Genomic DNA, 22,662 nt, shown 5'->3' on the forward strand with positions numbered 1-22,662 from the left:
TTGTGAACCTTGGCAGCAGTCAATCTCCAATTTTAAGAGCAACAGTGACACTGCAGTAGTACTTGTAAAGATTGGAAAGCATCCTGAAAAAAATGGGGAGTGGAGAGGCTGAAAGTCGAAATAGGCAATAACAAAATTTTTGTGACTGTTGCCTAAGTTTTTTAGTCACCAGGGCTAATATCATCTTGGGAAACAGGAGTTACAATCATCAATGTAAAAAGTAACTCCCCTCTCAAGTATGGGCTGCCACCTTGCATGTCTCAAGTCAGTTCAGTTCAGTTCAGTTGCTCAGTCATGTCCGACTCTTTGCGACCCCATGGACTGCAGCACACCAGGCTTTCCTGTCCATCACCAACTCCTGGAGCTGGCTCAAACTCATGTCCATCAAGTCGGTGATGCCATCCAACCATCTCATCCTCTGTTGTCCCCTTCTCCTGTTTCAAGTACCTCACCTCTATACGCTGACAAGATATTTCAGGTTAATTCCTTTCCTTCAAGAGGATCTTAAGAGGAAAAGATATTTCATTTGTTCAACTGCACTTATCTAAGGAAGTGTTTAATTCTAACTAATCCAATTTACTAGCATACTCTAATTTGCAGCTCAATTTACCATTTTGAGAGAGTAAAAGTCATCCCTGATAAAAACCCTCTGATGAGTATAAAGTTCTTAACATTTTCAAAGAAACTCAGTATGTGGCAAAAAGGTTGCAGATGTAAAAAAACTATAGTTACTGTAATACTAACTTAGCAAGTTACAGACATTGCCTTAGGTTGTTTGGATTTAGTTGGTGGTTATTTTATATATGAGTCCTAGATTCACTTCTCATGAGGTAAAGTGTTTAGAAATTTTGTTATAAAACCAGGTAGACTAAAAAGTCTTATTCTCATTGACCCTCTGATTTTTTTTTCTTCTCATTGGGTTTAAAATCTAGAACTGCTTTCTCAGGGGACAAAGTGTTAGTTGCTCAGTCTTGTCTGACTCTTTTCGACCCCATGGACTGACGCCCACTGGGCTCCTCTGTCTGTAGGATTCTCCAGGCAAAAATACTGGAGTGGGTTGCCAGTTCCTTTTCCAGGGGTTCTTCCCAATCCAGGATTGAACCAGGGTCTCCTGCATTGCAGGCTGACTCTGGGTATGTTATGCTGCTGCTGCTAAGTCGCTTCAGTTGTGTCCGACTCTGTGCGACCCCATAAACGGCAGCCCACCAGGCTCCGCCGTCCCTGGGATTCTCCAAGCAAGAACACTGGAGTGGGGTGCCATTTCCTTTGCCGGGGTATGTTATGAATGCCTGACGAATCTCTTCTTTCTGGGCTATCTATCAGGTTGTATTTACAGCAACTCTGAGGAGTGAGGCAATGTCTTCCTCTGGGCCAAAGAGGATTCCTCAAGCTCGTTGTGACCCGGCTGCAACACAAACACACCAGCATGGATCTGGACTGCTCAGGATCACTCCTGCGACCCAAGAAGACATGAGGAGCTGACGGCAACATGATGGTCGTGCTACTTGCTGTGCTCTGAGTAGTAAAGTCCTTGGTCTTTGACCCAAGAGTCTCATGCCTTCAGTCGGCATCCGTGGAAAAGTGCCAGGCTAACGCACTAACTCTAAGGAAAGTAAAATAAAATCCCAGACCCTGAGACTTCATCTTGATTTCCAAGAATCATATCACCCTTAAACAAGCCTCTTACAGAGTAGAATTGCCTAAAAATCTGTGTCAACTGAAATAGGATAAAGGCAAAAATGTCAACTTTAGTCAATATATTTGTTTTTGTACTCTCTGCAATCTCCCAAATTTGTAGCCTGCATATTACAAACTGTGCTCTTCAAAATAAACAATTCTTAAAAATTAAGATCTGTGGTACTTTTCTTCCAACAACACAAACTAACCAAAATGTTCAGGGTTTCTGCTATGTGCCGTGGTTTGCAGTAGAGATATAAAGGTGAATAAGACACAGTCCCAGTCCTTTTAGGACTCCGGCTTTGATAGAGACAGCAAGCCCAAAGGTGTATCTCAAATACAAGCCTGAGTATGACCAGATACAGTTGAATTCTAAGCAAAGAATGGGTGAAGAATAGGGAAGAGGAGATTTAGTTCAGTTATTATTTATTCTGAAGGTAAAACAAGAGTCAAACATTGAAGGATGGCAACTGTAACAAGTGGGAAAAATGGGGGAGAGGCAGGGTATAGGAAACAAGGGAAATGGTGTGAGGAGATGCTGTGCAGACAGACAGCATGGGATAGGGACACGCAAGAACAAAGGGCAAAAGGATCTTGCAGATACTGACTGGAATCAGCAGGTGGTTCAGACTGCCTGGACGCCACTGAGAGATGGTGAGTTCAGACGAGTTCTGTTTGAAGTGCCCATGAAACCTCGCAGAGAAACTGCTCTCTACAAGAGGTGGGAAATGTGAGTTAAACCCACGAGAGAGATTAGAACAGGAGATAAACTTGGGAATAAGGGGCAATACTTGAAGCCATGACATGAGAATAAAGGAGGCAAAGTTAGGGTGTGCAGAGGACATGGACTTCTAGACTTCCAGAAGCCAAGTAGTAAAACAGTAGCCTGCAAAAGAAGTAGCCGGCCAAGTGTGAGAACCAGGAGACTGTGGAGACAAGATACTGCAGGAAGCCCCAGGAAGTGACTAGGAAGTGGCAACTAAATTGGGTGATTGGGAAGTTCCCATCAATTCTGTAAACAGACGTTTCAGAAGAGGACATTAGTTGATGGATGAGTGTTAAACAAGGAAGTGAAAGGGATGAAATGTAGACTTAAATAGGGACTACTATTTTGAGAAGTGTGGTTGTAAAAGAAGGGAAAAGATAGAATATAGTCTCAAAGGAAATGACTATTTCATAAAGAATGATTCAATTTGAATATGTGTGCAGGCTAAGGAGATGATGTCAGAAGGGAAAATTTTTAAAAAAGAGAAATGAAAGAAAGGGACAAGGAATAATGAGACAAGTCACAAAGAAGGTAAAAAGATGTCACTTTAACACAGAAAGGAGTAGGCTTGAATACAAGGTAGAATATTGTTTTTCTGAGGCAGAATGGAAGGGGGAACAAATGGCTAATGGTTCAGAGAAAATCTGAGCATTTTCCATGTATAATCTGGTAACCTATGAGTCAGATACAAGGAAATTTGGCAGGAGGAAATTCAGCTTGAAAAGAGAGAGCCTGGATTGAATAAAGTGCTGTGGAGAATTGAAAAGACAATTAAGGATGAAGAAAAGAGTCAATAAGCATCTCTCAGAGCCAGCTATGGTTCCTCATAATGGACCCCGGCAGAGTCAGCTGGGACACTGTATTAGCTCGGGCCTAGAGAGCTGAGAGAACCCGGGTCTGGGAAGTGTATACAATGGAGGTCAGAGACAAAACAGAAGTCTATAGTGCTTGTAGAAATTTAGATAACCTAATTTAACCAAGGGGTCTAGACTCACAGGGAAGCTAGAGAGTCTAGAAGTGGACTCATAGCCTGGGAAAACTGGGAATTGGGGTCTAGAGTGGGCTCACAGCCTGGGTAAACTGCCAATGAAGACAAATGAAAAAGAAGAGGGGGGATTATAATCACACACCAGTTTTTCAGACTTGATAGGGATCTGTAGTTTAGAGTGGATCAAGAGAGGACAGAGTCTCAGTGGCAGCTCAGGCTAGCCTGATGACTGGTGGAGTTGATTGAGGTGGTCTGGGAGGCTCGGGGCATTTTATAACACTTCAAATTGGCAAAGTGTTTTATTGCTGCTTATCAACTACCCAAATACTCTTTTGCAATGTTGTTTTCACACATCTGTAAATTTTATCTGATCCACTTTATGTATTGTTAAAACACATGGATAATACAAATGGGTGTTAAGAACTTCAGAGAAGTTGTTCTTGAGTCCTTTTAAAAATTTTATTTACTTTCCAACTTGGGGGTTGAACCCAAACTAATTTATTTATGGCCCTGGGGTAGACTGCTTTCCATCTTTTCTCTCACCTATAACTAATGAATAATTGTGAGGTTTTGTTTAAAGTCTATCTTCCCCACTATATTATACCCTTCAACAGGTCAGGGAATGTGCCTGTTTTGTTCTGTCCTATAGCCTGGGATATTCAACACTGAAAACAATTCCTAGTACATAAAGGTATTCAAAAAATACTTGCTCATGTGTGATTGCCAAGGGGAAGGAGGTGTGTTGGAGGGATGGAGTGGGAGTCTGGGGTTAGCTCACGCAAACTATTATATTTAGATGGATAGGTAACAAGGACCTGCTGAATAGCATAGAGAACTACATTCAATAGCCTGTGATAAGCCATAATAGAAAAGCATATATTTTTTAAAAAAGAATGGATATATATCTGGATATATATGTATAACTGAATCACTTCACTGTACGGCAGAAATTAGCACAACATTGTAAATCAACTATAGTTCAATTTCAAAAGTTGTGGTTGTTAAATGTTTCTAAAAGAAGATACTGGCTAAATATGGGCAGCCTCTGTTAGTTGATTAATGCCACTCATTGCTTACTGCATATATGATAAACTGGAAATGCTTCTTTTTATTTCATGAATATCTATAATGTTCAAAGAAGATAAGATGCCTTTTATTGTCTCTGTAAACTATTACATTCTCTGCATACACTGTTGAAATTACAAGAAACAGCATGCTTACTTTTAACTCATCCTCCAATCTCTTCCTTTTAAACTGATGTAAAATTTTCAGAGTATTTCTTAGTGTTAATCTTCATCAGTTTTAATAGAAATTTCCATAAATTTCTCATCTCATTGCATTATGAGAACATCAGATTTTCTGAAATTTCTGTGGCAATGTTTATGTCATAGTCTCTAGCTCAGAAAATAAGCCAGTTAATTAGGATGTTAGCCAGAAGGAATGTATCCATTCATTCAAATCATGGTCTTAACTCTGCAACTGAAGCATCTGTAAATATTATTCTTTATAGTGCCTCACTGCCGCCCTCTTCTGGTGGCACATAACAGCTTAGGCATATGAGATAACTCTTAATACATGTTCATTTTTACTTGGGCTTCCCTGGTGGCTCAGGGGTAAAGAATCCACCTGCAATGCAGGAGACACAGGTGCAGTTCCTGGGTCGGGAAGATCCCCTGGAGAAAGAAATGGCAATCCACTCCACTATTCTTGCCTGGAAAATCCCATGGACAGAGGCGCCTAGAGAGGTACAGTCAGTGGGATCGCAAAGAGCTGGACACGACTTAGTGACTGTGCACGCACGCGTATTTTTATTTACGAATGAAAACAAATATGGCATGCCACAAAACAAAAAAGTTATAAATAAATCACAAGACAGTCACCGTGTAAGAAACTGGAAAACTTTTTTGAAATATTAAAATAGTGACACATACCATTTACCTAACCAACAATCTTTTTTTAACCCTGTTTCAGTAAAAATCCATTAATTGTTTTGAATTTCAGTACAGAAAAAAATAATCCATTGTTTCATCTCTAGGATATTCCATTGTAACAACAATAAAAATCACACTGTGCTATGGAGAAATAGTGCTAACAAGGGCTTCCCTTGTGGCTCAGTTGGTAAAGAATCCACCTGCAATGTGGGAGACCTGAATTCGATCCCTGGGTTAGGAAGATCCCGTGGAGAAGGGAAAGGTTACCCTCTCCAGTATTCTGGCCTGGAGAAGTCCATGGACTGTACAGTTCCATGGAGTCGCAAAGAATCAGACATGACTGAGCGATTTTCACTCACTCACTAGCATTGCAAGGCATGTTTAAATGCCTTGAGAGAAAAAAAAAAAAGATCTATTGAACTATTAGAGTATTTTAGAGTGACTAAATATATGAAAGATATACTGGCAATTAAAAGAGTATTATCTGTTTATGAAATGCTCCAGAGGTCCTTCACCAGCAAATAATGCAGTGGTTCTGAACATACACGTGCACTGAAGCCTTTGTTCACGCTCGTCTTGACTGCTACCTTATTCACACTATACATCCTACAGCTGACGAAGCCTGACGAACTTCTCATAAATGCGGTCTCCCCTCTGCCTGTCTCTGCTGTTGCTGCCTGTTCCAGGTCCTCTCCAGTTCACACTGGTTTTCCTGCTATCTGCCTCTCTCTGTTTTCCACGCTCCACCCCTCAGGGTCTGCCAGATAGCTTCTTAAAAACAGAACAGCGTCACTTCTCTACTTAACAAGTCTGCTGGCTTTCTGTTGCCGCTGGGATGAAGTCTAGGCCTCTGATCTTGGCCTGGAGAGTCCACCCTGCCTTGCTCAGCTCGGCAAGTAATGTGGCACAGTTTCTGCCCTTGAGCACTTGCCCTTCGCGTCCCGGAACAGCATCCCATAGCACTCTGTTGCTTTTGACTCTGTGGCAGAGCTTGGTCCAAAGGCTCTGTTATACATCGGTTACTTAATTGTCTCCCAAGAGACTGTGAGGCCTGAGAGTGGCAGGGTCTTACTGGTTCTCTTTTGAATCTCCAGCACACGGCTGGAGCATGCCGTGTGACTAACACACGGGGGAAGCTCAGTGCAGGTTTGTGAACAGATGAATGAATGAACGAAGGCAGTTCTCCCCATCTTTAGTGAAATCTTCAGTTTTTGAGTTTTATAGTGCCACCTCTCTAAAACCTTTCTTGACTCTTACCTAGTGTTAAGTATGTGCCATCACAGTTTTTTGTTCATATAAGTTAGTTGTATATACTCCAGCCTCCTTTCAGGTCATAATTGGGGAAAAGCAGCCCGGGAAAGTGAAAAGGGCATGAGCTGGAGGTAGACAACCCTGAGCTTGTATTGCAGTCTTGCCACTCACTCTTCCTGTCACCTTCGATAGGTAACTCAGCTCTTTTTTAATTTTTTAAAGTTGAAGTATAGTTGATTCACAATATTGTGCCAATTTCTGCTGTTTAGCAAAGTGACTGAGTTAGACATATATTTCTTTTTTTCCTATTCTTTTCCATTATGGTTTATTACAAGGTATTAAACGTAGTTCCCTGTGCTATACCATAAGACCTTATTGTTAAATTATTTATTTTTTTTATCTATTGGCTGTGTCACACAGCTTGCAGGGGGCCTTACTTTCCTGACCAGGGATTGAACCTGTCCCCTCATCAGTGAAAGCACAGAGTCCTACTCATTGGACTGCCAGCGAATGCCCCAATTACTCTATTTTATTTGCTTTTCTAAAATGAACAAAACTTTCCTGGAAGTCCAGGGTTAAGGCTCTACAGTTCCACTGCAGGGAGCACAGTTTCCATCCCTGGTTGGGGAACTAAGATCCTGCACTGCTTATGACACATTCGAGATTTTAATGAAATTTTAGTATTTATTCCCTTTCCCTGAAGGTGAAAGTGAAAGTGAAAGTCACTCAGTCATGTCACTTCCCTTTGTGACCCCATGGACTATATACAGTCCATGGAATTCCCCAGACCATACCTAATTTAAATCTAGGTTTCCAGGGCTTCAAAAACTACAGGGACACAGTAATGTTTCCTGAGTAAATAAATGAATTCCAGAGTTGTATTTGGTCAAAAGTAGTATAAATACACATTGTAACAGACTTTTAAACTAATACAATTTCTTGTCATTCCTTCCGACTCAGTGTAAATATTGCATCTTAACACTCTGACATGGGTCAAATAAAATTTTTCTCATTTTTATGATTATAGTATCCAAAGTATACAGAGGTCACACAATTTGAAGCATAAATATTTTCTAATCTTTTGGGTATACTTCCATTTGTTTATTTTCTTTCCTGTAGTCATTGTAAAGTATCTCTATGAAGTGTTTCAATAAAATGAACTAATGTTTATATTTTAATGGAATAACTATATTATAATGTTAAGTAAGAAAAAATAGAATATAAATTAGTTCATACAGCATTATAGCAATTATATTTTAAAAAGTCACTGAGGATCAATGATTTTTTTTTCCAGAAATAGCAAAAATCCACCCTAAAATTCATATAAAACCTCAAGGGACCCTAAATAATCAAAACAATCTTTAAAAAGAAGAATAAAACTGGGGGCTGCCGTTTTTAGAAAAATTGGATTACATCAAATTAAAAAACTTTTGTTCATCAAAGGACACAGTAAACAGTGTGAAAAGGAAACCCATGGAATGGGGCAAGTATTTGCAAATAATATAACTGATAAGGAGTTTATATCCAGAATATACAAGGAATTCTTACTACCCAACAACACAAACAACCCAACTGAAAAATTAGTCAAGGGACTTCAACATTTCTCCAACGAAGATATACAAATGGCCAAGAAGCATAGGAAAAGATAAGCTCAATAAGCATAGGAAAAGATAAGCTTCCTGTTACTAACCATTAAGGAAATGAATAAGCTCACCTTTACTAACCACTAGGAAATGAAGATTAAAATTGAAATGAGACGCTGCCTCACACCCATTAGAATGGCTACTGTAAAAAAAACAGGAACAGAAAAAGTGCTGGCCACAATGTGGAGAAGTTGGAACCCTAGCACGCTGTTGGTGGGACTACAAAATGGTACAGCTGCTATGGAAAACAGCACGATGATTCTTCAAAAAATTAAAACATAGAAAAATCATATGATCCAGCAATTACACTTCCAAGTACATACCCAAAATAACTGAAAGCAGAGACTTGAAGAGATATCCATGCACAATAAAGATGGAAGCAAACTATATGTCCATTGACAGATAAATGGATATGAGAAATGTGGTATATACATATGATGGAATACTATTCAGCCTTAAAAGGGAACTTTTGACAATGGCTACAATAAGCATAAACTTGAGAACATCATACTAAGTGAAATAAATAAGTCACAAGAGAACAAATACTGCCTGATTCTACTCACACAAGGTACCTAGAGTTGTCAAATTCATAGAGACAGGAAGTAGAATGATGGTTGCCAGGGTTGGGTGGAGGGAAGAATGAAAAGTGATTGTTTGACTGTACAAAATGCAAAGAATTCAGTGGATGGATGGGAATGATGGTAGCACAACAATGTGAATGTAAATTAATACCACTTAAAAGTGTACATGTAAAAATAGTTATAAAAGTAAACTTCATGTTTACACAATTCATGCAAATAATTTAAAAATAGTCAGTAGCCAAGGAGCCCAACCTGGCTTTCTGTGATGACCCAGAAGGGTGGGATAGGCGGAAGTAAGGGAGGTTAAGGAGAGAAGGGATATACTTATAATTATGACTGATTCGCACTGTTTTACAAAATTGTAAAGCAATTTTCCACCAATTAAAAAATAAGGGGAACATAAAAAATTAATCAGAAGGAAATACACCAAAATATTGAATTTTTGCCTCTAAAGTAATACTTCTTGATTATTTTCCTCTTTTCATATTTTCTACAGTGACTATATAGAGTTATAATATATTAGGAGTTATATATATTAGGAAAAAAATAATTTAATTCAAAAGATTCATATGAAAACTTACCCCAAATCTGTGTTAGATTTCAATCCATTTCTGATTTAGAAGAACTTCCTAGTTAAAAAAAAAATTAAACACAGAGGCCTTTGAACAAACACAGTAAGAAACAATCTCTACTTTTTTATTTCCTGCATTGCATCATAAGCATTGCTGCATGCTTGCTATCTGAAACATCCAGATAAGAGAACAGAAGAAACTCATGTTCCTTTGTCCCCTGAGAGAGTGGAGAAGTTACAATTGGTCATCACAGTTCCTCACTTTCGATACACAGGAAGACAACTATTACTCCAATCAGACTTTTGTCCCATCACTCTACTGAAAATGCCTTGATTAAAGTCACTGATGAACTCTACATACCTAAATCCAACGGTCCGTTCTCATTCCTCATCTTAGTCAACACATCAGCAGCATGTGACGCAGACCCTGCCTCCTCTACCGCCCTCCAGGACACCACAGTCTTTTGGTTTTCCTTCAACATTACAGGTCAGCCCTTCATGGCCCTTTTGACTGGTTCTCTTCCTCTCCTAAATCCCATCATGTTGGAATGTGCAAAGACTCAGTCTCTGGCCCTCCTGCTTTCTCAGTCTAAATCCACTCCTTGGTGATTTCATTTATGGTTTTAAATAACATGTGCTTCCCTGGTGGCTCAGATGGAAAAGAATCTGCCTGTAATGCAGGAGACATGGGTTCGATCCCTGGGTGGGGAAGATACCCTGGAGAAGGGAATGCCTACCCACTCCAGTATCCTTGCCTGGATAATTCCATGGACAGAGGAGCCTGGTGGGTTCACTGTCCATGAGGTCCCAAAGAGTTGGACACGACTGAGTGACTAATACTTTAAATAACATGTATTGGTTGAAAATCAGCTATTTCCTCTCTCCTACTCAAACCTCTCTTGAACTTTACAGAAGCATATTTTCAACTGTTTGTTTGATTATGTGCCCTTGGATACTCAATAAACATCACATTTGCAAAAATGTCCACATTGAAATCCTGATCTGCCTCAGCTAATGACTCTACTTTTCCAGGCAAATGAAATGAAAGGCCAGCTCTTAGATGAACTGTGTGGTCAGAGAGGCTGAGTGGAAGCAGATGGGGTGATTGGAAGGGATACATTTTTTGGGAAAAATTTAGCCAGGGGAACTCCTTTGTTCCCTCATGTCCACTGAGTCTTTTACTTTGTATGCATGCAGCTTCAGTCTAAAAAGTCTTTCCTCTGACAACTGTGACTTGTGGGAATTATGATGTTAAGATGCTGTGGAACTTCTGAAATCTGTTGCATAATAAGCAATGCTTTTCTTTCACTCCAACTTCCCTTTTCACACATGGTGGCTACTAGGTTGCAAATGAGAGCTATTACCAGCCTACCAGATGCTTCCCAGAAGCCATGATCAAGAAGTATTTAAATCATAATAGATTTTAAGGTTGTACCACAGTTATATCTGATGTATTTTTTAAGAATCTAGAATTTTGAAACATTATTATGAGAGCAAAACTGTTATTGTAGAAAATTTGGAGAAAAAATATGGTAAAAAAGAAAAGAAGAATTACCCATGGTTGCACTAAGAAATAAGCATTATAGTTTGATAGCATTATTTCTCTGCATAGTTACAATATTTATAATGAAGCTTTAAAAAGTGTAAGTTCTCAAAATTTAAGTATTCTTTGACTATAATCAAGCAGTCTGATATCTCTCTCAACTGTGATGCCTAGATACATTCAGAAGTGATTTAACAAAACATTGTGACTCCATACTTATTTTGGTGGCGCTTCTTTTACTCACGCTGCTGCTGCTGCTGCTAAGTCGCTTCAGTCGTGTCCAACTCTGTGTGACCCCAAAGACGACAGCCCACCAGGCTCCCCCGTCCCTGGGATTCTCCAGGCAAGAACACTGGAGTGGGTTGCCATTTCCTTCTCCAATGCATGAAAATGAAAAGTGAAAGTGAAGTCGCTTAGTCGTGTCTGACTCTTCGGGACCCCATGGACTGCAGCCTACCAGGGTCCTCCGTCCATGGGATTTTCCAGGCAAGATTCCTGGAGTGGGTCACCATTGCCTTCTCCTCTTTCACTCTTATCCTATGGTTAACTCAGAGACAGTTTCTGCATGTGTTTTCTCTGTCAGCCCTACTTCAGAACTAGACTTCCTCACCACTTTGCCTGCCCCCCACATCCCACCTAACACAGATGACTAATCTCAACCCTCAGTAGTAACTGTTAGCTTTTATCAAAGTTTTCCTAAGAAAAGATCTCTCCTATTGTGTATGTGGCTGGCACGGTGCACTTGATAGCAGGATGCAGGAGCCTGGGATAAGGCCAGAACCTCCTTTGGAGTTATCTGTTCAAGTCAGGAAGGCAAGTGGAGGGCAGACAGAGTTGCAGGTACTGGGGAAAGTCTGGTTTGGCACATGTATCATCTTACTCAGAAGGGATATTAAGAGACAATTGGCAGAGTTCTAGTAAATGGTTGGAATTAGAGGTAGAGGAAGTGTATTGCATGATGTTAACAGCATAGCAAAGAGGTGGAAATAATCCCTGTTACCATTTATTAAGTAAATATGATGAATAATAGTACCTGTCTCACAAACTGTAGTGAGTATTAAATAAAATAAATGTATATAAGCCTTGTAGCAATAAGAGTGACATATGGTGGTCTCCCTGTATCCACAGGAGATTGTTTCTAAGACACCCCAGTGGATGCCTGAAACCATGGACAGAACTGATGGGATAAAATTTATATTTTAAAGGAAGACAAGAAAATTTAAGCATAAAATTCTCCCTCCATTTGGGCCTTCTCCCTCCCGGTTTAGTGTGCAGTGTTCATCTGCATTATAAAGGCTCCCCTGTCCATGGGATTCTCAGGATTCTCCAGGCAAGAATACTTGAGTGGATTGTCATGCCCTCCTCCAGGGGATCTTCACACCCCAGGGATTGAATCTGTGTCTCTTATGTCTCCTACATTGGCAGGCAGTTTCTTTATCACTAGCCCAATACATTATCCAGACCTCAAAGGTGGGAATGCAATGATCAAGTTTTTCCTTTCTTCAGTACTAACAATGTTTTCTTCTTTATTGTTAATCAAATTTTGGTTGACAGTATCAAACCCTGTATATACCCTACATACATATCTATGACAAAGTTTAATTTATAAATTAGGCACAGCAGAAGAATAACAATAACTAATAATAAAGGAGAACAATTGTAACAATACACTGTAAAAGAAGTTACATGAATGTTGTCTCTCTCTCAAAATAACTTTTTGCATAAATTTAATGCCTTTCTACTTTAACTACACATTAAGCTCAAACTATGTCAAAACATTTGCAATTTGAGGTGTGGCAGCCAAACTTGCACAAATTTTATTTTCTTTCTTCACAATTTCGTGAATAGAAGGCGTCCTTACAGTAGATCTTAGCAAATTCAGCATACAATTTTTTTCCTTCCCTTACTAAGTCAAGAACTTTCATCTTTCCACTGAGAGGAAGCACTTTATGGCTTCTCTTTGGCATACCTGAATTGCCAACGTCAGTACTCTGGCTCTTTAGGGCCATTATGAAGTAAAATAAGGCCGACTTGCGGCTGTGACCGAGTATTGGATAACCAAGATGGCCGCCAGGTGACTAACGGTGGGCAGCGCTCCACAAACACTCAAATCACGAGATTCACGCCTGGGCCAGAGCGCAGGATTTCCTCATGCTGCTCAAAAGGGAAGGTAATTTAATATTTCAGGGGTTTGTCCCTGGTGGTGCCAAAGGTAAAGAACTGGCCCGCCAGTGCAGGGGACATAAGAGATGTGTGTTCCCTCCTTGGGTTGGGAAGATTCCCCGGAAGAGATCTTGGCAACTCCTTCCGGTGTTCTTACCTGGAGAATCCCATGGACAGAGGAGCCTGGGGGCGGGTACAGTCCCTAGAGTTGCAGAGTTAGACATGGCTGAAGCGACTTAGCAAGCGCCTGATGGCTCCGTTGTAAAGAATCCATTGCAGGAGACACAAGTTTGATCCCTTCCCTCTGGGAAGATTCCACATGCTGAGGAGCAAATAAGCCCAGGCACCACAACTATTGCGCCTGTGTCCCAGAGCCCAGGAGCTGCAGATGCTGAGCTCACGGGCTGCAGCTGCTGAAGCCCACTCTCCGAGAGCCGGTGCTCCTCCGCAACAAGACGCTGCAGTGAGGGGAGGAGCCCCCCCGCCCCCAGCACCTAGAGAAAAGCCCGCTCAGCAACGAAGACGCAGCACAGCTAAAAGGTTTTCTTTTCAAATTAAAAAGAATTCACAAAATAAAATTTAGGAATTTCTAAATTTTTTCATTTAATATTTCTGGATCAAGAGTAACTAAAAGCATGAAAAGCAAAACCATAGATAGGGCGGCCGGGGGAGGGGGTGGACTACGGCACAGAATATGCTTAATAAACATGCATTAATAAATAATGAATGTGTGCATACTCAGTCATGTCCAACTCTTTTGCGACCCCGTGGACTGTAGCCCACCAGGCTTCTCTGTCCATGGGATTTTCCAGGCAAGAATGCTGGAGTAGGTTGTCATTTGCTTCTCCAGGGGGTCTTCCTGACCCAGGGATTGAAGCTGTATCTCCTGCATCTCCTGCACTGTAGATGGATTCTTTACCCCTGAGCCATCAGGGAAGCCTGAATAATAAACATTTATATTATTATTTAGAGGGGCTTCCCTGGTGGCTCAGCGGTAAAGAATCCACCTGAAATGCAGGAGACTCAGGAGATGCAGGTTTGAATCCTGGGTTGGAAAGATCCCCTGGAGGAGGGCATGGCAATCCACACCAGTATTCTTGCCTGGAGAATCCCATGGATTCTCTTGCTCCCAGTCTCTTTTCATTCATCACACATTAGGAGATCTGGTTCTAATTCTGCCTGTGTCACAAACTAGTTGTGTGAATTTAGGCAAGACCTCACTTTCCTCACTTTTAAAATTGGGGGAGTTTTAGAGATTACCATGCTAAGTGAAGTAAGTCAGACAGAGAAAGATGAAAATAGTATGACATCACTTATATGTGATAACTAAAAAAAATGATACAAAAGTACTTATTTACGAAACAGAAACAGACTCACAGACTTCAAAACAAACTTAAAGTTACCAAATGGGAAAGGTGGAGTGGTGGGGGATAAATTAGGAGATTGGGATTAACATATACACACTAGTACATATAAAATAGATAATCAACAAAGACCCCCTATATAGCACAGGGAACTCTACTGAATACTCTGTAATTCTTAGATGGGAAAGAATCTGAAAAAGAATATATATATATATACACATATAATGGAATCACTTTGCTGTACGCCTGAGACTAACACACCATTGTAAATTATACTCCAGTATAAAACAATTTTATGTATTTTTTAAAAATTTATTTAAAAATAAAATTTAAAAAAGAATGTTAGGAAAAGAAAAACGTTTGAATTAGGAGGGTTTGCTAAGGACTCTAAAGTCCTTTCCAGCTCTGTGATTCTACAATCCTATTTCACCTCTCTCAAAATTCAGCAGCAAGTGACTGAGGATCAGTGTCAGACTGGTCTGCTAGCATAGGAGCTACATGTTCTCCATGGGACTTAGAATTATTTCCTCCCTAGAATGAATTCCTTAAAATTGCCAGTATGACTATTTTAATGGTCACTGGCACATACCATGATATATTAATGGCCCTGGACCTAGAAGATATTTACCGTGTCCTCCCCAACTCCCACCCACCCCACCCCAATTTCAGAGATAATGGTGTCTCAGTGAAACAGGCAGAATGGAGCCATAATACTTACTCTGGATAATTCATCCTCTCTATGATTCTTATTTCAAAAACTATTAGCTAGATTCTGCATCTCTCCAATTTTATGACAAGTGGTGAGGGCTGTAGATCTGATAAGTTTGATAAAGCATTTATCTATCTATATTTTGTACATCTATAATTAGGCAATTCAACAGATCATGTTAACATTGAAATCTGTCACCAAGGACCAGTGAAGTTCAAAGATACTTCACTGGTTCAGAAAATATCCACTTCTCAAACATGTTAGGGCTGTATTTCCAAAACTTTAGCCATTTACATGCCACCTTCACAATCTTTACTATATCTGCATATTACCTGTAATAGTTTTTACTTAATCATTTCCTTAAAATCAATAGTAAATTTATTGTTACTTAACATCTTCCTGAGCAATAATATCCATGAAATTATAGATTTTAAAAGCTAATTACGTTTTCAATGTACCTTGAACTAAGCACAACTCAAATTTTCAAAGTTGGGATATGTGTCATCTAAAATTGGTGGTTTGTATACCATATTTTGGGCAAATTAAATTAATATGTAACTGATATTTAAGCTATGATCATCTCTTTCTGTTCTTCAGCCATAGAAGAATGACAGCGTCAGATAGTATTCTTACTTTTAAATCTGTCCATCCCATAGAACTCTAGAAACAAAGTGATCTCCAAAGCAACTTTGCAGAAATAGATGTCACTGTCAATTAAAAGGGACTTCCCAGGTGACTCAGTGGTAAAGAATCTGCCTGCCAACGCAGGAGATGCAGGAGAAGAGAGTTTGATCCCTGAGTTGAGACGATCCCTTGGAGGAGGAAATGGCAACCCTCTCCAGTATCCTTGCCTGGAAAACTCCATTGACAGAGGAGCCTGCTGTGCTACAGTCCATGGAGTCACCAAAGAGCCGGACACGACTTAGCAACTGAGCATGCTCGCATGTCAGTAACAAAGAACAGAGTATAGAGAGGCAACAAACACAATAAAAAGAAATGCGGAATTAGTTTACACCAAAAGTTTGAATGTGCAGTCCTGTTAAAGTTCTTCAACCTAGACACTTAAAACTCAGGAGATAAAAGCATTTCCAATGAACATTTTATTTTGAAAAGCCATCATTTTCTGAAATAGACTAAAGGACAGGAAAAGCAGTGTATGAGCTGTGTTCTGGGAAAGGGGTCAGTGAAATTCTTTAGGAATGGGAGAAGCCATGGAATTTCAGAAATATCTTGAGATGCACACACTTCCTCTTAATAAAAATTCCAGGTGCTAAACCCAAGCTTAGATCACACAGCACTTGAAGGGAGAGTGTTACAGCTTAACAAGTCAGGTGTGCTCATTACACAGTATTATTTTGTGTGGGATTTTATAATATCCATCATAATTTACATATGGCTTTTTCAACTTCAAAAAATATTTTTATATATTTATTGTCTCCCTACCCATGCAAGTGGATGCTATAAAATTCTGGTGTCTTGCTGACACCAGAATTGAAGAATTCATCTCAGGTTCAAAAAGACATTTGAAATAGAAAGTAAATTATTGCTAGAATAATTTAAAGTATTTTGTTTCTTTGCAGCTACAGGTTGATAGAATTTGGACAGAAGAGATGAGAAGAGAGACAAATTTTTTTGGATAGAAAGTGGATATAAAGACTTGGTTTGACAATTAGGTCTGGTGTGTCTTCCAAGTGGTAAATTAACCTACACCCACCCTTACCCCAAATAATGCACACCATACAGTCACCAGTCACATAATCTGTTGACACACCAATCAGACCTAGGGGAACACAGCTTCTGTGGTACGACTACTATTGCTCTTTTTAGATCACAGGGAAGAAAGAGGAGAAACAAAAGAATGTGGAGACCATGCCGAAACATCATGTATGGACTTGTACAGCCAAAGTGATTACACGTGAGGAATTAAAAATGTTTATAACAATAAAGTATCAGCCAACCAAAAGTGGATATTGTTTCTCATAAGACTACTAGCTGTACCAAGTAAAAAGAAAAGGCAGAGGCAGACAAATGCGAATAGTACAGAGATGCCATTATGTTGTGACATAAAGTCCCCTCCTTTCTGATCCTGCCTCTTTGCACACTCACCCACCTGCAAATTCCAAACAATTCTAAAGGTTTTTAATCTGTGGCTTTCCAAAGTCATTTGGAGCCCTAAATTTAAATGCTAAAATTGGCGTTTTAATGAAAACGCTTTGGAATGGAAAGACTCTTTGGAGTAGAAATACAAAGAATTTTAATTTTTCTAGATATTTTCCCTCTATATAATAATTGTCTATATGCTGAATTCCCCTCGGTTCTTCCCAACTGAGAAGCGTAATTCTGCAGCCTTATCTGTTTCCTGGAGAAATTATTGAGCCATCATAAAAGTGATAGCTGCTGTTATCACTACCTACGTACTCCAGCCAAACGTCCCAGGGTTAATTTTTCAAATAAGTAATCCCAACTACTTACTCAAACACCTCAACTCAGTGATAAATGAAGCCAGATTTTCACTAGCAGCTCTAGCATGCCTCCGGACTTGAGGACGTCATCATTTAAACCTTTTAAAAAAAACCGGTTTCTTTTCTTCTCTTCCTAATAACCTAACACCACTACAGGTGGCCCTTCCCCGCCCCCGACTCCTCCTCCCTTTCTAGGGAGTTTTCAGAAGTGCAAATGTTCTAGAAACTCCAACGTTATTTAAATGTAGAGAAGACTACCGGATGGAAACAGGATCACAATTTAAGAAAATACTTCCTTAAAAATTATTCTTTTATACCCACGTATACTGCATTTTGGAGAAGGCAATGGCACCCCACTTCAGTACTCTTGCCTGGAGAATCCCATCGACGGAGGAGCCTGGTAGACTGCAGTCCATGGGGTCCCGAAGAGTCGGACACGACTGAGCGACTTCACTTTCACTTTTCACTTTCATGCACTGGAGAAGGAAATGGCAACCCACTCCAGTGTTCTTGCCTGGAGAATCCCAGGGACGGGGGAGCCTGGTGGGCTGCCGTCTATGGGGTCGCACAGAGTCGGACACAACTGAAGTGACTTAGCAGCAGCAGCATACTGCATTTTTGTCATTAAAAGACTGATACTCACCATTATCTCGAGGAAGAGGAAATACACTTTAAACCAGCAAGTCTAACTCTTAAAAGTTAATTATAGCACAAGTTCCCTGAAATATACTGTTTCTCATAAACAGCCTCCATTTCAGGAAGTAGGGATTTAAAAGAAAACATGGCCTGTTATTGTCTCAGAGTTTGATTGCGTAATTCAGCTCGGGGACTTTTCAGCAGTTCTGCACCATAAGAAACTCCCCTTTAGGAATTGCTTTAGTGAAAGGTATTCTGGGAGTTGTATTGCTACAGAGAAATTCCTTCTTCTTAAGAAAATGCAAGAAAACTCCTTATTTGGATTGAGTCAGAATGGAGAGCCAGTCCACTGAGAGAATGTCAGCAAGAAGAAATGAACATGACATTGTTTTTGATCTATTATCAAAAGAAATTCATGTTAAGGCTCCATTCAGTACTCTATTTTAGAATTAATGTCTACAACTGAGCTTGTCACGAGGACACCTATATTACCAAGTTTTTGGGGGGTTGAAAAATGAGGTTGGAATTTATCTCATAGAAAATCTCATCAGGCTGCTTGATTTAACAGTGAGGACTGTCTAATTGCATCACATAGTGGACATCATCCTTCAATATAAATCTGTGCTCCAAATTCTGACAAAAAATAACAAAAGTACATGAAAAGTTTGGTAAATGTTTAACATTTTATTGAAAAAAATTATTGATTTTTTCTGCCCTCTTCTGCCCAATACTTTTAATTTTCTCAGTCCTTTCTGAGCCTGCTGGGTTAAAGAAGTGTCCTCTCAAGTGAAGGAATAAAAGCTTTCATTAGTAGTAATTTGATAAATCTTGGTAGAGCCCTTTTGATATATTTCCCCAAAACTGAGAAAGTAAATGATTAATACAAAGAAAAAAAAGTTTTAAGTGTTACTCAGTCACTCAGTCGTGTTCGACTCTTTGCAACCCCACGGACTGTAGCCTGCCAGGCTCCTCTGTCCGTGGAATTCTCCAGGCAAGAGTACTGGAGTGGGTTGCCATTTCCTTCTCCAGGGGATCTTTCCGACCCAGGCATCGAACCTGGGTCTCCTGCATTGCAGGCAGGTTCTTTACAGTCTGAGCCACCACGGAAGCCCTGGTAGAACAACTCACTCTCCCAAACTGGCCTTTTTCTTCCTGCTTCCATAGTCTCTGGCTCTCATAGTAAGTGACTGGGGATTCCAGGATCATATCTACTGGGGATCTCATAATCCACTGGGCTCCTTTAACCAAAAAAAATCATATTAGTGTTCTATTGTTACCTAAAAATTAACACAAATTTAACACCCACTAAACAATCTGTTCTATGAAATAAATTATTTTTTTTTTACATAGAAAACTTTTATTTTAATTTACTATACATATTTAAATTTGAGGAAGTAACTAGGTAGATGCACTCTTCTCTGTAGGCTTAGTTTGATCTTCAGTTACCATTTTCCGAGACCTTTCCAATAATTTATTCCATATTGTAAAATGTGCTCTTAAGTGCACAGGTAGAGAGAGACCCTGGAATCTTTGTACAAGACTCGACTGGGTGGCTTGCAGATTGTGAACCGCTGACACTTCATACTGGAAACAAATACTTGTTCTTGGAATAAGAGGGCCCTCGCTCACATCAATGAAGTCACCAAATCTGTGTAGCTTGACTATTCTCTCAGGGTTCTGAGATGCCTTCTCTTCTATGAAATCTACTTTGTACTTATTGTGCTGAAATATTTCTAATGCCACTTTTGCTTCAACTTCCAGGGTTTCAAATGGAAGATCTTTATAAATTAAAGCACGAGCATCTTTTGTGAAAGAACGCAGGTTCTCTTTTGTTGGCATCCACTCATCAAGTCTCTTATCCAAAACGACGTCATAGCAGAAGGCTCCAGCGATTACTGGAACTTCTATAAATGAAGATGCATTTAAAAGTCTATAAACTGTTATTATAACTACAGCATGGACATTTTATAAGTATTTAAGAATTTAAAAGAAAAGTTATAAAGGTTCTTCGGTATACAAAAGCAAAAAAATACAAAACAAAACAACCCAGCACCCATTTATTATTTCAAGTTCTTGTCCGACAGAAATCTGGGCGCATTAGAGCTGAGAATGCTACAGTTCTCATGTGAAGCTTGGAACAGGGGCTCCTTCAAGGCCCATGCGGGTTGTTGGTAGAATTCCAGAGAAAGGACCAAGGTTGCCATTTTCTTGGCCGTTGTTGACCGGGGACCACTTAGCTCCTGGATGTCACCACAGTTCCCACAGTTCTTTGCCGTGTGGTCTCCGCAGGCAGTTTCTGATATGAAAAAAAGAAAGATAGCGCAAAGAGTGTCCGACTCTTGTGACCCCCGTGGACTGTAGACGGCCAGCCTCCTCTGTCCAGGGGGTTCTCCAGGCAAGAATACTGGTGTGGGTTGCCATTTCTTTCTCCAGGGCATCTTCCCAACCCAGGAATCGATCCCAGGTCTACTTCATTGCAGGCAGATTCTTTACTGACTGACATGGATGTTTGCTTTCTAGGCCAGCAGGGACCTGTGTCTCCGACTGCCCGAAGGGCTGAGCCCTTTTAAGGATTCATATGTTTAGATCAGGTGCAACCAGATAATCTCCTTTTGGATTCAAAGACAACTGATTAGAAACCTCTCCTCACAGGAGAGATATCTTATCAAATTCACAGATTTTGCCCACATTCAAGGCAAGGAGATTTTACAAATTGTGTATATCTGGGGATGGGAATCTTGGGGGTTATCTCAGAATTGTGCCTACCACACAACTCCCCCTCAAGTGTCCAGGGAGGGGCAGAACCGATGGCCTGAGACAGGCCGACTCCTCCTCTCTCTCCATCCTTCAAGTGCCCTGACAGTTTCCATCTCGCCATCTGATCATTCTCTTGAGAGCCTGAATTTTATTGCAGTTCTCCACATGTGAAAAATATTGGAGCATCAAAAAATTAAGTGAGAATTTTCTCTCAGGAGACTTCTTTCATGTGTGTTCTTAGTCACGGTCCATTCTTTGCGACCCCTGTGGACAGGCTTCTCTGTCCATGGGATTTTTCAGACAAGAATACTGGAGTGGGTTTCCATTTTCCTCCTCCAAGGGGTCTTCCCGACCCCGGGATCAAACTTACTTCTTCTGTGTCTCCTGCTTTGAGGTGGATACTTTACCTGCTGAGCCATCGGGGAGGCCCAAGAATACTGGAACAGGTTGCCATTTCCTACTCCAGGGGACATCTTCCCAACCCAGGCAATGCACCTGTGTCTTGCAGCTCCTGCATTGGCAGGAGGATTCTTTACCCCTGGAGCCACTTGGGAAGCTTTGGTTTTTCTTAAAAAAAAAAAAAAAAACAAAACTGTGTGTGTGCACATGTAACCATATTGCATGCAAATGAGACCGAAATTCAAACAGTTTGGAAAAGTACCCAATGAAAGATCTGTTCCATCTTCACCTTCTGCCCTCTGTCTCCCAAATTCTTTCTCTCAGATTAACCAATGTTACAGTTCCATTTCTTGGATCTCTTTGTAGATAGTTCACGCATTTACAGACATCTCCCCCCTCACTGCCACAAATATAGCATTTTTATTCTGCACTTTGGTTTTTTGCTTTACTGGTGCATCCAGCAGATCTTCCCACTTAGATCTAACTTGCTTTAACTGCAGTTGCTTAACCCCACAAACAGCAAGAAAGTGAAGTCCAGAGTAGCTTTTCTTCATTCTCAATACTTTGGACCTACTCTTGTCCCCCATTTAGGGGACAATGGGAAAAGAACTGAGTTATCTCAGTTGATCCTGAATGTTTTCATAGGTGGGCAGAGAGCATCAGCCTGACATGGGGCACTTCTGAACTGAGTTAGTCCGAATCTGAACATCTGAGCTGGACTGGGTAAGTTAGATGAGTCTGTATCCAAGGTGCTTAGAGTGCATTGAGCAGAGGGGAGTATCATACAACCTGGTTCCGAGGCAACACAAAAAAGCATCACTTTCTAATTTTTTTTTTCTACTGTGTGCGATTGTTCAGTTCAGTTACTCAGTCGTATCTGACTCTTTGCGACCCCATGAATCGCAGCACGCCAGGCCTCCCTGTCCATTGCCAGCTCCCGGAGTTTACTCAGACTCATGTCCATCGAGTCAGTGATGCCATCCAGCCATCTCATCCTCTGTCGTCCCCTTCTCCTCCTGCCCCCAATCCCTCCCAGCATCAGGGTCTTTTCCAGTGAGTCAGTTCTTCGCATCAGGTGGCCAAAGTATTGGAGTTTCAGCTTCAACATCAGTTCTTCCAATGAATATTCAGGACTGATTTCCTTTAGGATGGACTGAATGGATCTCCCTGCAATCCAAGGGACTCTCGAGAGTCTGCTCCAGCACCACAGTTCAAAAGCAT

At 40.4% G+C, this 22,662-nt stretch overlaps 2 protein-coding genes across 22 annotated transcripts in view; both read right to left on the reverse strand.

Moving 5' to 3' along the window:
* The window catches only part of ALPK1 (alpha kinase 1), a 117,756-nt gene that overhangs the window by 88,981 nt on the left and 6,113 nt on the right, over window positions 1-22,662 (reverse strand). For 3 of the 21 annotated variants that reach the window (XM_061164178.1, XM_061164184.1, XM_061164190.1), the window contains exons 1-2: window positions 18,293-18,438; window positions 9,419-9,466 (exon numbers count right to left, since the gene is read on the reverse strand). The exons of 1 other annotated variant lie outside the window; for it this stretch is intronic. The gene's annotated coding sequence lies outside the window, so the exon portion shown is untranslated. Of the gene's footprint in view, window positions 1-9,418; window positions 9,467-9,769; window positions 10,202-11,195; window positions 12,447-17,659; window positions 17,855-17,966; window positions 18,162-18,292; window positions 18,439-22,662 lie in introns of those variants that run through there. 17 more of the 21 variants (XM_061164183.1, XM_061164188.1, XM_061164192.1 and 14 more) reach the window with 14 other exon arrangements.
* On the reverse strand, window positions 19,613-20,250 carry LOC133071583 (large ribosomal subunit protein mL39-like; the record flags this gene model as incomplete). Its single annotated transcript, XM_061164082.1, has 1 exon — window positions 19,613-20,250. A coding segment is annotated over one exon (567 nt), but the record flags the coding sequence as incomplete, so codon positions are not given.

This window comes from Dama dama, chromosome 17 (assembly GCF_033118175.1).
Source record: "Dama dama isolate Ldn47 chromosome 17, ASM3311817v1, whole genome shotgun sequence".
NCBI lineage: Eukaryota > Metazoa > Chordata > Mammalia > Artiodactyla > Cervidae > Dama > Dama dama.